The sequence below is a fragment of the Elephantulus edwardii genome, unplaced genomic scaffold (genome assembly GCF_000299155.1).
Source record: "Elephantulus edwardii isolate Elephantulus edwardi_28Jun2011 unplaced genomic scaffold, EleEdw1.0 scaffold00037, whole genome shotgun sequence".
Taxonomy (NCBI): Eukaryota; Metazoa; Chordata; class Mammalia; order Macroscelidea; family Macroscelididae; genus Elephantulus; species Elephantulus edwardii.
The window spans coordinates 14,097,337-14,114,196 of record NW_006399787.1 but is presented as its reverse complement, the minus strand read 5'-3'; the positions used below and the strand labels follow the sequence as shown (position 1 = coordinate 14,114,196).

General features: G+C 40.3%; 1 protein-coding gene across 2 annotated transcripts in view; it reads left to right on the top strand.

Annotated features, from left to right (window-relative positions):
• RGS6 (regulator of G-protein signaling 6) overlaps positions 1 to 16,860 on the top strand; it is a 745,464-nt gene that overhangs the window by 506,135 nt on the left and 222,469 nt on the right. For both annotated transcript variants that reach the window (XM_006884721.1, XM_006884720.1), the window contains exon 2: positions 12,468 to 12,567. In XM_006884721.1, coding sequence (XP_006884783.1) covers positions 12,468 to 12,567 — 100 coding nt within the window. The remainder of the gene's footprint in view (positions 1 to 12,467; positions 12,568 to 16,860) is intronic.

Here is a 16,860-nt window from a genome sequence, read left to right as displayed (position 1 = left end):
ACGGGTCCTTGGAGAGGGACATCATGCTTGGGAGGGTGGAGGGACAGTGCAGGAGGGGAAGACCCTCTATGAGATGGATTGATTCAGTGACTGGAGTAATCAGGATGGGTGTGTCAGAGGCGGTGCGGTTGGCGCAGGATAGAGCAGGGTTTATGGCTGTTGTGCATAGGGTCGCTATGAGTCGGAAACGACTCGAGGGCACATAACAACAACAACAACTACATTGTATATAAAGTTTTAAGCTTATAATATGCCCCATTTTCTTTCATCTTCCACTCAGCTAAGGCCATAAAGTGAGCCAAGGCCATTCGGGAGTTGCCCTGGGCAGCTGGTGGAGTGAATCAGGGGACCAGCTCTGAAACAAGACTGCTTGAGTTTGATACCAGTAATCTCATTAATTCAATCGTCTTATTTGTCCTTAGACAATTTGCCCTCCGCACCATCAGTGTCAAGGGGAAGATGGTTCCCAGCAGGAAGCAGATGATGTATTCAAATTTGAGGAGATTACAATAAAGTGATTTCAGGTCCTCTGACATTGCCTGAATGTTTCATAGGTCAGTGTCTGCTGTCCTCATTTGCATTGTAGCTTGCCTTATACAGTCAGAGATTCTTTATTCCCTAGGCTATTTAAAGGACCTGGCCCACTCATTTTTCAAAGCAAGTAATAGATTCTTATATAAGAAAGATGGTACCTTCAAGGGGTAGTGAATCTCAGGGCAGAACCATTACTCCTAACGTATCATCGCTAAACTACTTGTTCACTGACCTAGAACATCATTTTTGTCTGTGTTCTCATCAGTTAAATAGGGGAAAATATGTTTCCTATAAAAGCAATCTGTAAAAGATTACGTAAAATCACAAAACAAAAAAAAAATAAGCCTTCAGTCAACAAAACAAATAATGTTGCTTTATTCTTCTGCCCTGGTACTGCCTATGAATAATGTCAGGTCCAGAACATTAAGAACTAGCTCCTTGCTCAGTTGGTAGTTGGGTATCCATGGAGCACTTCTACAAACATTGTCGTTAGGGTTCATGAAACCTTGAAGAGTTTGTGTGTGAGAACCCATCCCCAAAGCAGATTGATCTTAAAAATGTAATCACCAAATTTACTTGAAATTAAAGACATTGTCTCTAAAGTCCTAATGTATTAAAAGTCCCACTCAATTTTCTTTAATTAAAGCACTCATATCATTCATTCAATCATTTGCTGATGATAGTTTGACTACAGCCTTCAGTATGGATTTTGCATCTCGATGTCAAGAAGATAAAGATTCTTACCAATGGATCGATAGGCAACATCATGATGGATAGAGAGGAGATTGAAACTGTCAGCAGCTTCATCTTGCTTTTATCCACAATTAACATCCTTGGTACCATCAGTCAGGAAGGAAGGAGATGCATTCCACTAGGAAAATCTGCAGTTAGGGACCTCTTCAAATTATTGAGGAAATATGATGTCAGCTTGAAGACTAAGGTACATCTGATTTGGGCATTGGCCTTTTCCAATCACTTGCTATCCATCTGAGAGCTGGACAATGAATAAGGATAACAGAAGAATAATTGAAACTTTTGAGCTGTGGTGTTGCAGAATACTGAACATCCTATGGACAGTAAAATGAACAGATAGGTCTTGGAGAGGTTGCAGCTTGAGTGCTCCTTGGAGGCAAGAATGAGGCGGCTTTGCCCCACATACTTTGGGCATGTTTCTAGAAGGAGCTATTCCTTGGAGAAAGACATGTTGCTGGAAAGGGCAGAGGGTTGCCGAAGTAGAGTAAGACCCTCAAGCATGTGGATTAACACAGTGATGCTAGAATAGGCTCTTGTGTGTAAGGAAGTGTGAGGATGGTGCAGGTTAACACAGGGTTCAGATCTTTTGTTCAGAGTCTCTACAAGCCATACTTAACAGCACCTAACAATAATAATTTGATTATTCATTTAGTCTTAAAATGTTTACTGAGAATTTACTATAAAGATTCAGTAGGGTCAAATTATTATTACTGATTGCCTTAGAGTCGAGCACAATTCATAATGACCCTATGAACAAAAGGTCTGAAGTCTTTCTATAGCTATAGATATTTATCAAAGTTCGTAGAGTTTTCCAGAAACATGTTGTTTAGGAAGTGTCTTAAATTGGAAGCTCCACCAAACACTGTTCACCATGGGTAACCATTATGACATTTGACACCCCAGTGGCACAAGGTTCAGCATCACAGCAACCCCACATTACCTCAGTACAGCATATTGTCACAAGAGTGCTGTACTATTTAGAGTAGTGTTCCTCCAAAATATAACAACGACTGATTTTTAAATACGAAGGCTCTCCCTAGTTCTTGTTGACTCTAAACAAGAGGCTTAAATTAAAAAAAAAACACCAATATACTATATTGGTTGTTGTTATGTGCCATTGAGTCATCTGAGATGTATAGCGACCCTATGTCAAACATCTCTGAACTCTTCCCTGTCCTGAGCTAGTCTCACTAATTCTGGCACACCAACCCCCATTGCCTCAAATACTGTATCAATCCATATCATTCTGGGTCTTCCTCTCCTATGCTGTCCCTCCACCCTTCTGAGCATGATGTCATCCTTCTCCAAGGACCAGTCTCTCCTGGCCACATGCCCAAAGTAAAAGAGGCTGAGCTTCAAAATCCTAGCCTCCAAGGAGAGACTTGGTTTCACCCTCTCCAAGACAGATCTATTTGTTTTCTTGGCAGTCTTCTCCAGGACCCAAACTGGAAGGCATATATTCTTCTGTCATCCTTGGTCATTTTCCATCTCTTGGAAGCATAACAAGTAATTGAGAAGGCGCACCTTTGTCTCTAGACTGGCATCATTGCTCTTCAGCACTCCAGAGAGGTCCATGACAGCAGATTTACCTACTCATTGCAACTCATCTTTTGATTTCTTGGCTGCTGGTGATAAGAGTGTTGATTGTGGATCCAAGCAAGCTGTAATTGCTAACAACCTCAATCTCTTCTCCATCGATCATGGTGCTGCCAATTGGCCCAGTGCTAAGAATCTTTCTTCCTGATGTTGAGCTTCATTCCATATTGAAGACTACAGTCCTTGACCTTTTGTAGCAAGTGCTTCAAGTCCTTTTCAGTTTCAGCAAGCAAGGTTGAGTCATCTGCGTGTCATAGGTTGTTGATGAGTCTTCCTCCAGTCTTGATGCCAAATTCCTCCTTATAAAGCCCTGCTTCCTGAATGATCTGTTCTGCATACAGATTGAAAGGATATGGGGTCAGGATGCATAGTTTAATGACAGATAAGCTATTAATGATGTTGCTGTTGTTGTTAGATTTCATAAAGTCAAACCTTGATTCTTCGCACCCTCTGGAAAACCACCTTGCCCTATCCTGCATTTAAGCCCATTGTTGCAATCCGTGTGTGAATCTACATTTTTGAGGGTCTTCTTCTTTTTTGCTGACCCTCTACTTTTTCCAACACAATGTCTTTTCTAAGGCTTGGTGGCACCTTCTGATGACATACCCAGAATATGTGAGATAAGTCTCACATACTGTTGATGTGAGGCAAAACTTCCCCTTCCTTGCTTCTAAGGAGCACTTTCTCCAAGACATATCTGTTATGTTCACTGTCCACAGGATATTCAGTACTCTTCTCCAACAATATAATTCACATGCATGGATTCTTCCATCATCACTTTTTCATTGTCCAGCTCTCAGATGCATAACAGGTGATTGGAAAGACTGTGGCTTAAATCAGATACATCTTAATCTTTAAATAGACATCTGTGCTCTTCAGGACTTTGGAAATGTCCCTGACAGCAGACTTTCCCAATATTGTACATCTCCTGATCTCCTGACTGCTGGTATCAATTTAGTGGTGATTTATTATGACAGCCACACGCAACAAGTATATAATACAAGTGGTGCAAAGAGGCTGCGTCTTGGTGAAGCTGTTTTGCAGGCCTTCTGGGATTGTTGACGTTGCCTCAGATATGTCTCTAGTTCCCTGGATCATTCTGGAGTTTGTAAGACCATGATGAAGAGGAACAGATTCTAGCTTTTGCCTCTGTTTGTAACTGTATAAATTAAGGGGGGGGGGAAGCCTTTTACTTTGTAGGCATTCAGTAAAATTGAGAAAAGTAGTGTGATTTGCTTTTTAGAAATGGGGAAGGAAAAAAAAAGATACAGCCTGAACTTATGAAGTGCATATGGGGCATAAACATGCTCATTGAAGCGTGCCTGTTTTGAATAAGAAAGATGATTATCATTTGCCAACTCTGATTCCTTTTGCCTCCTGGTTGATATGATGGGGTCTGAGGAGTCATTTTCACTCATTTTCAGACACTCGGACTGGAGGAGACTTTAATGAAAAGCAGGGGCTGAAGTGACAGTTATTAGTAGCTGGCAATAGACAACTGATTGCAAAGTCAAGATGAGACACTTCAGATGGGAAGCCCTTCATGCCTGAGGCCCACATCACCTTCTCTGTGCAGCTTCGGGTGGATTTTTTAAAAAGCTCATGATAACAGTTGTTGTTGTTGTTGTTGTGTACCATTGAGTTGGAACTGACTCATGGCTGACCCTCTGGTAGGTTTTCAGAGGCAGGTAATTGCACGGGAGGAGATTGCCCATCCTTCTCCCACGGAGCAGCTGGTGGACTCAAACCGCACACCTTCAGGATTGCAGCGCAGCTTCTTGCCACTAGGCCACTAAATGTGCTAGGTAAATTAGTTCACGGAATAATTAATGAGCACAGCCAAAGCAAACGTTGTTGTTTGGTGCTGTCAAGGCACATGCGACTCATAGTGACCCTAAACAGAACAGAACAAAACCTGGCCCTATCATGTGCCATTCTCACAACCTCTGCAGTGCTGAAGCCCAGCGTTGGAGCTATTTCTGATGGAAGTACCATTGGTACAGGCAAAGACAGACAGGCGGGCTGAGTGATCTGGCATGAGCGGTATCAGGGCCTCTTCTAATCATGTCTCCAAGTTCTCATGTCAGTTGTCCAAGATAGTTTCTAAAAACATCAGAAACCCTTAGGTCTTGTCCAACACCTTCCCTTCCTCACAGAAATCTGAATTCAGGCAACTATTCTGCCTCATTCCAATTTATAAGATGTGGAACATAGAGAATAGAAGTCTGGATACCTGGTCACCTGCTCAGCTCTTCCCTTTGAGAGACAGCCGGCTTTGTCTTTTACCAAGTCAGAGAAGTTTTTCATATTTAGAGCTAAAATGGCCTTAGTAATCAGGCCTATCGTTGTAAAGATGAGGGAAGTGAAAACCAGAGAGGTCAAGTAACTCGTCAAAAGTGAACATAGCAAGTCAATAAAGCTGAGATGGGCTTGTCTCTGAGGCCTCGGTCTTCCCATTGCAGCTTCAAGTTGTAAAGAGAAGATTGTCTTCCTCACTCCTCTCTCACAACCCACCAGCTATCCCAATGAATTATAACTACTGTCTCGTTATATTTCTTATTTAGAAGAAAACTCACCCTGTGATGTAACAGTTTCCATTTTCCTGCTGTTGGGAAGAATTTTTACCTGTGTGTCTGTGCTAAGATTTGAGCTCCCCAGAGAAGGATGTCCTTGTTGTTGGGACCCACCCAGGCAGAACAAGATGGTCATATGATTTCTCTGCATGGCTTGGCTGTCAGTTAAGGGCCATCTGTTTATTGATTGACACAGAGGAACCTGGGTCCAAACATGTTCCCTAATGAAACCAAACTTCATATGAAAGGGCGCAAGGGAATTAATTTTGTTCTCCTTCAGGAACAAAAGGGGCCAGAAGTTAGAAGGAACTGAACTGTGAAGAAAACATAGTATACACCCCCCCCCCATCTATCCCTGAGGCAGAAGCTGTGATGTACTAGCAGACGATAAACCCAGCCAAGTCGCTGGGATGATGAGAGAGAATCCTGGGGCAGCAAGACACCAGCAATCATTGGACAGAAATAGATCCTTGGATGCTGGATAATCTGATTATCCAGATCAATTTCTCTGTACCCTCCCCTGCCCCCCTTAGGGCTACACACAAGTCTTCTCTTCAATGAAAACTCTATTATGAGCCGAGTATATCAAAACTACGTTGGCAGGCTCTGGTTGAAGATACAGACATGAATCTTAGTTTCCTTGTCTATAAGATGAGAATTTAATAACCCACTACCTCCTGTGAGAATTAAATGAGTTAATACAGGTCAATTTCTTAGGACAGAGCCTGTCCCAGAGTTAAGTAGACAACAAATGCTAGCTAAAAAAGGGAAAGTGAAAACCCAAGTGTAATCTCTGCCTCCTAAAGCATTTGAATCTATGGAGGAAGATGAGAGCCCATGGTGCTTATTCATTATTAACTATTGCTGTTAGCTGCTTTCAAGTTAGCCCTCAACGCGTGAAGGTCCCATAGACAATGGAATGGAATGCCTTGTTCCCACCCCTAAGACTGGCTGTGGGTCAGACTGCTGTGATCCACAAGGTTCCATTGCCTGATCTTTCAGAAATAGGTCACCAGGCCTTTGTTCTTAGTCTCTCCCAGTCTGGAAGCACTGCTGAAACCTGTTTAGCATCCATGGAGGCATAGAGGCCTCCAGTGACAGGCAGATAGTGGCTGCACATGCAGTGCAGTTTTCTGCAGTGTGGAAGGCCAGGAGGAACCTAACACGGAACCACGACTGTCCCCACATGAATCATTAAATCCATATTTTTTTAAAGAAAATTAAATTAATACTCTTTGTCTTATCAGGAAGACGTGAGTTAAAAATATTAATGATGGAAAAGTTAACAAAGATTGGGGTTTACCAGGCAGCCATGGAGAACACATTCTTTCCTTGGGTGCCATGGTCTGCTCAAGATCAACACCATGGTACTGGGCGGGGGGGGTCAATCCCAAGCTCTGCCAACATTGGCATATGATTCTGGGAAAACACTCCCAGGGATCCCCTCGGCTGTGGGTCATTCACTGGGGTTGTGTCTCTGCTAATAACCTTCCAGGATCTGCCCACATTGTCAGACCTAATTGTCCAACTCCAAGATGGATTATAACCAAGTTTTTCTGAGAAGTAGAAACAAGCTATAGGTCTGATAAATAGAGCTTGGATTATGGTGTCAGGAAAACTTGGGTAGGAATCTTGACCTTACCACTTACTAATTGTGTAACCATGGATACATCACTTGACGTTTCTGAGCAATTTCAATATCTTTATTAAATAATCTTTCAGGCTGAGGAATAAATTAGATAATGTAGTAAAATACTTTACAGTAGTACCAAGCATGTAATAGATGGTTCTGAAATGATTACATTATTTGTATAAACTCCTGGGGACTCATTTTTTATTTTGTTGAATCAGTGCTCTTGACAATTCTCTAGAAGCCATAATAAGGGATTTCAGAGAGAGGTTGACACTGCTGCTGTTATGGTTATCAATGTCTCAGCATCACATTCAGCTCTCAGAAATTTGCCAGACATAATGATGGACTAGGAAGGATCTGGTCTCTGAAATAGTACAGTCTTCATAACTGGAGGGATTTCTTTCTTTTCTTTTTTTTATTTTTTCAAATTTTTAAAAATTTTATTCTGATTGATTTACAAAATTTGAATACATTTTTTTCACAGAAGTGTTTTTAATTAAGTACAAGTTGAATTGCATGCTTGGACATTCTGCATTATGAAAAATATTTTAATGTGTCTCAGCTTTAAAAAGCCATTGATTGTTATTGTTAATCTTTTGCTGAGGCTTTAACATTCACTTTGTTTTTTTAAGTTTATTTTGTATTAGTTTGCATGCAAAATTAATATACATTGTATTTCAGTAATACACATTGTGTTTTACACATTCCTTCATTCACATCATGTTTCAACAATTTTTGATAAATGCTTTCTTTCCTCTAGCACTCTGTTGTATTAGTAGTCAGCTACTGCTGCGTAAGTAACCACCACGGAACTCAGTGTCACATAACAATAAGCCTTTGTTTTCCTCTCCTTAGTCTATGGGTCAGCTGAGTTTGGCTAATATAGGCTTGCATGAGCCACCCTATTAGTTATGTCCCACTGATCAAGATGTCTCTGGTGTTCTTTAGAAAAATACCTCTCCAAGGCATGTTCCTATCAAAATATGCAGGAGAGAGATGGAGAAGAGATTGAGATTGTTAACAACTTCAGCTTGCTTGGTTCCACAATCCACACTCCTGGCACCAGCAGTCAGGAAATCAAAAGACAAATTGCATTAGGAATATTGACTGTCAGGGACCTTTCTAGAGTGCTAACCAGCGACAGTGTTAGTCTAGAGATTAAGGTGTGCCTGACTCAGGCCATGGTCTTCACAATTACTTGCTAGCATCAGGGCTGGACAAACACTAGGGATGATAGATGAAGAAGTGATCCTTCTCATGCTGGGTCTTTCTCTCCTGCACTGTCCCTCCACCCTTCCAAGCATGATGTCCTTCTACAAGGACTGTTCCTTCCTGGCAACTTGTCCAAAGCATGTGAGATAAAGCTTCAAATTCTTTGCCTGCAAACAGCAGCTCTGTTTCACCCTCTCTTTGTAATCCATGCTGTGTCCGGTACTCTCCCTCCTACAATGATCATTGGTGCTGCTTATAGATATTTAGGTCCTCTTCTTCTGGCATCCAGAAATCTGAACTCCTTATCTTCTCCATGGTTGAATGGTATCATGGAACTTAAATTTGGGCAAAGTTCTTTAAGCCATTATATCTGACTTCTGAGCTATAACATTTAAGACTAGGTGTGCAAGACTCTGTAAAATCTTCTCTTGTTCCTCGGGTGCCAGCAACATTCAATGTGATAGCTAACTCATCCATCACCTTTGATCCCAGATCAATGATAATGAGCAGAGTCCTCTGTTGACCTACAATAGGGCTGCATCATAGGAGAGAAATAAGATTTTGTTGCCAAGTTATTAAAATTTCTGGACTTATGTGTTACCAAAATTTAACCCTGAATGATAACACCTAACCAGACTTTATCTGAAACCTGCAGGTTTCAGATAGTGATCTCTCGCTCATGAAGTCGGTCTGTATTCATACTGACAATCAAGATCAAGTGAACTTTTGCCCTTCTGCTCCATGCTAGATTTCTGTCTTCCCTGAGCTCACCTTCAGAACCTGTGTTACCTTTTGACAGAAGTACCATCTCAGTCAAAATCCCCACCTGCACTGTCCCCAGAATGGGTGACGCCTGGGCCAGCACACTTGGAGCCAGAAGCAACACCATCAGGAGGGTCAAACCTACCTGTCTGACAACATTCTAATCCCAGCTCACATTCCCTATTAGTGGGTGAACTCATCAGTGGGTGAGCTCCTTGAGCTCATGATGCAACTATGAACATGAAATAGAACAATGTATCTCCTACTCACAATAGTGCCAAAGCTCACTATTGTCAAGTTAATCCCAACTCATGTTGTGCAGTGAAGTGCTGCTGAGTCATCTCTGACTCCTAGTGATCCTATGACCAACAGACTGCAACCTTGCCCTACCCTCTGCCCCACGCTCGTCATCTCCATCATGCTCAAGTCCATTGTTGCTGCCACTGTCGATCCATCTCATCGAGGGTCTTCTTCTGTTTCACTGACCCTCTGTGGTTTGCCCCATGTTATCTTTTGCCAAAAATTGGAACCTCTTGACAATGTGCCCAGAATTTATGAGAAAAAGTGTCAATATCTTTGGTGAGAAGGATGGCACAGGATAGGATAGGGCAAGACGCAAATCTGTTATTCTTGGGTTGCTGTGAGTCAGAGTTGACTCAATGGCACCTAACAACAACCTCTAAAGAGCACCCTGGCTGCACTTTCTCCAAGATAGAGTTCTTTGTCTCTTTGTCAGTCCACAGTAGCAATCCTGTATGACAGAGCAAAACTGCCCCTTTGGGTTTCTTAGGTTCAAGCCATCAGTTTGGGGTTTTTTGTTGTTGTTGTTAATAGCCAAGCACTTAATCACTGCATCACAAAGGCATTTTCTGAATCATGCGTAATGCATAATAAATTATTAATATGTTCTGGTTATTTGATATTATGATAATGATATGTGATATCCTAGCCTTATCTCTAACAAATTATTTCTGTCAAAGTGATAGTCATGTGTCTTTGAGGAAATCACACCCTCTCTTACTGCAGGGGTAGTATGTTACAGAAGTTTATCCATAGTCTTAAATCTCCAGCTTTAAAATTACCTGATTCTATCAGGGAAGCATGCAAAAAATTTGTTTCCATGTTTCAGTGCTATTTCTATTGCTGAGGGGAACAGAGTGAGTGAGGATCCTGGATTTTGCTTCCTATGTTTCCCCAACCCAATCTCTCAGAGGACCTTATACGATGCTTTCTTTTCCTCTTTTGAAAAGTTCTGCACAAAAAATCTTATCTGGCCTACAAATACTCATCCACAAATTGATTTCCCAGTCCAGTTTCCTGCATCTTCCTTAGTCCATCTCTTCCTTCTCTGTGCTGTTTTCAGCTTCCACACCTCATATCATATTTTATAAAGCCCTGGCTCCTGGCCACTGCCCACTGCCATCTTTCTCCTCATTGATGTTGTTAGATGCTGACTGTCAAGTCAACTATGACTTGTAGTGACCTCCTGGACAGTGAATGGATCTGAACCTTGTCCTATCTTGTGCCATTCTTTTTTTAAAAAAAAAAGTTATACTGATTTACATACAAAGTTCATAAAATTCATATACATCATTTTTCACACCAGACCTTTCCCCATTCTTAGCATCTCTGATATACTTGAGCGACAATCACTGTGTCAATCCATCTTGTTGAAAGACTTCTTCTCTTTCACTGGCCCTCTACCTTCTCAAACATGATGTCCATTTCTAAGGACTAGCCCCTCCTAACAACATGCCCCATATATGTGAGACAGAGCTTTACCATCCTTGCCTCCAAGGAGTACCCTTGAACTTGCCCCAAGACATATTTGTTTGTTCCCTTGGAATATTCAGTACTCGTCTCCAATGCTACAACTCAAAGACATCAATTCTTCTTCTGTCATCCTTAGCCATTTTTCAACTTTCCGATGCATAACCAGTAATTGAAAAGACCATGGCAGAGTATAATCTAAAAAGGAGAGGATCCTGGGTTTACTCCATGTAAGTCCTGGCTCATAATGATAATCTTCATACTATCCCTTAAAGTCACTAAGACTCACTTTCCAGTTTCTCCAGATTAGGGCCTTTTATGCTCTGATTCACAGGCCTTCCTCCCTGCCCCCACCCCAACCCCCAACCCTAAATCTTTGCCCCTAGCCTCTGGCATGGTGAATACTCTTCTTCTAGTGCCAATTGACTTGCACTTCCTATTGTTGTTGCCAAGTCAACTTTGACTTATAGAGACCTTGTGAACAACAGATCTGAACTCTGTCCTATCTTGTGTCATCCTCTGCTTGAGCCCATTGTTGTAACTGTGTCAGTCTCATTTAGAGTCTTCCTCTCTTTAACTTGCCACCTTTCCAAGTCTGATGTCTTTTCCCAAGGACTGGGCTCTCCTAACAACATGCCCAAAATCAGTGAGACAAAGTTTCACCATCCTTACCGCTAAGGAGCACCCTGATGGCACTTTCTTCCAGACCTATTTTTTTTATCATTTTGGCAATCCATGAGATATTCAGTACCCTTGTTCAACACCACAAGTCAAAGGCATTGATGTTTCTGTCATCTTTAGCCACTGTCCAACTTTCAGATGCATAGCAAGTAATTGAAAAGAGTAGGGCTTGGATCAGGTGTGCCTTTGCCTTTCAATTGATGCTGCTGCTTTTTAGTACTTTGGAGAGGTCCCTGACAGCAGATTTTCCCAATGTGACACATTTTTCCCCTTAATTTCTTTTTTTTTTTTAATTTTCCCCCCCTTAATTTCTTGACTGCTAGTACCAAAACAGTTGGTTGTGAATCCAAGTAGCATGAACTCATTGACAACTTCAATCTTTTTTCCATCTGTCATAATGTTGCTTTTTGATCCGGTGGTGAGGATTTTTGCTTTCTTGCTATTGAGATGTAATATATATTGAAAGCTGTTGTCTTAATATATTACATTATATCACATGAAATCCATTTTTTCATGTTGATTGCTGCAATTTTTACATGCTGTTGTTGTTGTTGTGTACTGTCGAGTGAGAACCAACCCATAGCTGACCCTCCAGTGTGTTCTTCAAGGCAGTTCATCACACAGGAGATTACCCATGGAGCAACTGGAGAGATTCTAACTGCACACCTTCAGGATTGCAACATAGCTTCTTTCCCCTCTCTTCACTGTATTAAGCTGGAGGATTGTTCTTGTAGAATTTCCCTTTCATTCTTTATCTAGCATTCTGATCTCCCCACACTCAGCACTCAATTCGTTATAAATATTTACACTATGTATACTGACTGACTGGATAATATACTTGTCCTGATACCTTTTACTAGTATTTAATATAACACATTCTGGTTAACTATAAAGGTGCCCTTGATTAAACTTTGTGGGAATATATAATGTTTTTTATTCTTTAATTCTTTCAGATTGAAGACATCATTACAAAGATGCAAGATGACAAGACAGGTGGAGTGCCCATCAGAACAGTCAAGAGCTTTCTTTCAAAAATCCCCAGTGTCGTCACGGGTAAATACTCTCTTTATAAGGTATTGGTGGCAACAAAAAACGGCTACTAAAGATTTTTGTCCTCTAGATTATGGGCTAGAAAGTGTCTAAGAATGTGAAAATATTAAACATATCACCTTCGCTCAATAAAGTTGGAATTGTGATACCTATTTGGAAGAAATCTTTTTGCCAATAATTTAAAAATGACCTTACCATGCCAGTTTTTGTCCTTAAATTAAGTATATGCTAGGGGCACAAGTCATCAGCATGTGAGTGATGTTTAAAGCTAGTGCACTGAGGTGTTCACCAAGGGAGTTAGTGTATATAGAAAACATAGTCCGAGTTCCAAAATCCGAATATTCCAATAGGTAAGAATAAGGGACTGAGGGATAAATTATTTTTTTTTTTTTAGAAAATGAGAAAGACTGGATGCAAATTTATCAGGAAAATATGAGAAAATGTTTCTGGGAAGAATATAAGTGCATAAATGTATATGCTATTTACTATAAGAATGTAACTATGTAAAATACTGCTAGTAATCAAGTAGAAAGAGGACTGGAACTGGCCATTGAATTTAGAACCTTTGAGTTAATTGGTGACCCTAGATGCACTTTCCGTGAAACACTGGGAAGCAAAAAGGCTTACTGGAGTGGCTTCAATTCTGAATGAAAGGAGAAAGATTTAAGATGGTGAATACAATTACTCTTTGAAGAAATTTCCTTATAAAGAAAGAATTGAAACTTTATCTGGAGGCACATGGAGTAAAAAAAAATATGTTTTTTAAGTAATATGAAAGTATGTTTACAGAATTATGAAAATAGCTCAGTAGAGAATGAAAAATCATGCAGGAGAAAGAAAATTAAAGGAGCTATATCCAGAAGTGTTTAAAAGGCGATGGAATCTAGTGAACAACTAGGTTAATAGATTTTGCTGGAAACATATACAAAATATCCTTAAGAAGGAGTTTGATTGAGTAAATGTCAAGGTTCAAGGAAGTAAGAAGATGCAATGAGACCTCATGGAAGTTCTTTTCTTATTCTTTCTGTTTTCTCAGTAACATATGAAGCAATAGAGGTTTTGATGGTTAAAGTTGTGTGTCCTCTTGGCTGGGTCTCAGTAGCTGACTCTCAGAATGTGATCTGCAGTAGTCTGGTAGTCATGTAATGATATAATCTGATAATTCTGCAATTAATATTATCAGCCAATCAGCTATAATGGGGTCAGAGTGAAGAGCAAAACTCATATTCAGATCACAGTCCTGATATGATATAAAGACGAGCTTCGTTGAGGTGTGGTCTGAATCCTCTTTTATCCTACAAGTTGTTGATGGCTGTCAAGTCGAGCACAACTCATAATGACCCTATGAACAAAATACCTGAAGCCTTCCTTTAACTATTGTCATTTATCTAAATGCATAGGGTTTCCAGAGGCATGTTGTTTAGGACGTGGATGCCATTCCTGCTTCCAAAAGAGCTTATAGCTCAATCAGCAGAAAGAGAGGAACTAACTATGATGAAAGAAGAGCCAGGAGCAGAGTACATCCTTTGGACCTGGGGTCAGTGTACTGAAAACTTCTTAGACCCAGGGGAAGATTGATGTCAAGATACATGGAGATCTGTAAGAAGGTAGGGCTTACAGATATTAAGAAAAGACAAGGATATTCCCCCAGGACCAGGAGACAGTGGAAGCTTTCCATAGAGCTGGCACCCTGGATTCCAGCTTCTAGCTCCGAAAGTGGGAGAGAATAAACTTCTGTTTATTAAAGTCATCCATTTGTGGTTTTTCTGTTATAGCAAAACTAGATGACTAAAGATATGCAAATACTGAAAGTTCAAGTTGAGAAAAGAAGCTATGGAAATAGTTATCTAAGAGAGAGAGGCTATTAACTAAACTAAGGAAATAACAATCTTGATTGCTAGGTCATGTTAAGAATAATTTTTAGTTTATTTGTAAATTTAAAAAAAGAAAATTGTTTCTTCAACAGCATGGATCAGGACGAAAGTTGAATTTAGTTGTACTCAATATATAGTTGTAATCAATATATATAAATATGATTAATTAAAAGAGAAGAAAAAAATGAAAATGATAAGCCAGTAAGTTTTAACTTTGAAAGGAGGGAAATGAGAAGATGAGTGAGGGACAGTAAAGAGTAGTGCTAACAATAAGGTATCTTTCTAGTGGCAAAGGATTTTGGGAATTGGAGGCTAAAATGAAAGAGCTAGATGTGTAGGAGGTAGTGGTTGTAGAATGCATTAAATTGAGATTACAGAAGGGTTGTGCCTATGTGACCAGGCCTACAGAGTGACTGTGAGAAAAGGAAGCTGATACTGGATGGAGAACACAATCATGAGAGGAGGGGGAATCAAGGAGCTGACAGACTAATACTCAACGATTAAGCAGTATAAATATTGAAGTTACTGCTTGAAGAACATTAAAGAGTGAAATAGCTCTTCTTGGACTGAGAAATAGAGGCTCAGGAATTAGAAGATGTCTTTCACAACAAGTGATTGTAGGTAATTTGGCCTGCTGTCGTGGGAGTCAAATATTAAATGTTTGTGATGACGAGGATAGAAATTAAAATAATCGGGAAGAAGCTAGAAGAATAAAGGAGGTCACATACTTACCTTAGAGCACAGTGTTTATATAGCAGGGGAGAAAACATAGCTACCACAGGGAAGCATGATCATCAGGAAATAAGATAGAAAGAGTATCAATTAGAAATAGAGGTGGTAAGAGCATAAAATAAATTACTGTTAAGTCCCAGATGACAAGTGAAAGAATGTAAAAAACAAAAAGATGAGTATGCGGTCTGGATGATAAATGTTCATGTTTTCTATGTGCCAGACACAAGAGCTATAAAGATAAAAACTTAATCCTATCACTGTAAAACTATTGAGCCCATGAGAAAAACTAACACTGATAAATAAGTAATCACATCAACTGCGTGTTTTATCCTGCGTGCTTAAAGGATCCAATGATGAATTTTGCTTGGGTGTGTTGGAGCTCTGGTGGTATAATCTGTAGAGAATTTTGCTGCTAACACAAGGGAAATGTCTCTTTGGTAGTTCAAATCCACAATCCTCTCCAAGGGGGAAAGATGAGTAGTCTCCTCCTGTGCAATTTACTGCCTTTCCCCTGGAGGGTCAGCTATGAGTTGGTTCCAACTTAATAGAAATGAGTTTGAGTTTGATGTCTTAGAGCATTTCCTTTTGAAAGTGTTTTGGTCATCTCTGCAAACCCACAAACTGATTCAAATGACTTCTTTCCCCAGATCATGATTCCATGAATGGCAGTGTAAGCAGTTCTTCCGACAGCTTCATCGATAATCATCAGTAGATCCGTTGTCATCTGATGGCTCAATTGGGGCTGTTGGTACCATCAAGTCAGTTCCTAACTTACGGAGGGAGACCTTATGCACAATCGAATCAGACTGCTGTAATCTGCAAGGGTTTTATTGGCTGCTTTTCATAAATAGATTACCAGACCTTTCCCTTAATCTGCTAGTCTGGAAACACCATTGAAATCTGGTAAACATCATACAGATAAATGGTGTCTGTATTCACAGTACGTCAATTGCAAATTAAACCCCAGACTCCCATAATGAATGCAAGAATTGTTAACAATGAACCACCCAATTGAGGCTAGAAAATCTAATATGGCTTCACTCATGTGTTTGATGGTAGTTACCCAGTGTTAGCTGGGCTTTCATTGTACTGCAGGTGACCTCTGATGGTTCTGTCAGTTAGATGGGCTTCTTCACAGCTGATCTCAGGCATTCAAAAGAGAAAGAACAGAACCCATAAATTCTCTTGAGACCTGTACTTTAGAACCTGTACAGTATCAAACCCACCACACTCTGTTGTTCATAGCAATAACATGGCTAGGCTGGATTGAAGAGGGGAAAGAAATCCACTCCACTTCCTGGTGAAAGAAACATCCATGTCGTATTGCACTAGAAAGGCTGATTCCTTAGAGACCATCATGTAGAATGATTTCATGAAAAACAATGTGAACTCAGGCCTTAAACATGAATTTAAAAAACTGGGCAATGGCATGCCAGGTGTAGGAAATAGAATTTCCGTAAGCTCAAATGCGTGAAAAGCAGATCGGATGTCAGCAAAAATGAATTTGTTTATGTGGTTGGAGTTTGAAACACATTTATGTCTAATAGGCATTTAAGGAGAGGAGCATGTTGGCACAACAGCCACAGGGGGACATAAAAGAATAACAGATTAGAAAGGAATTTTGACTTGTAGGCTTTATCCCAAAGATAATGAACTGCCTTTGAAAATCTGAGATTTTTAAATAGGGGGA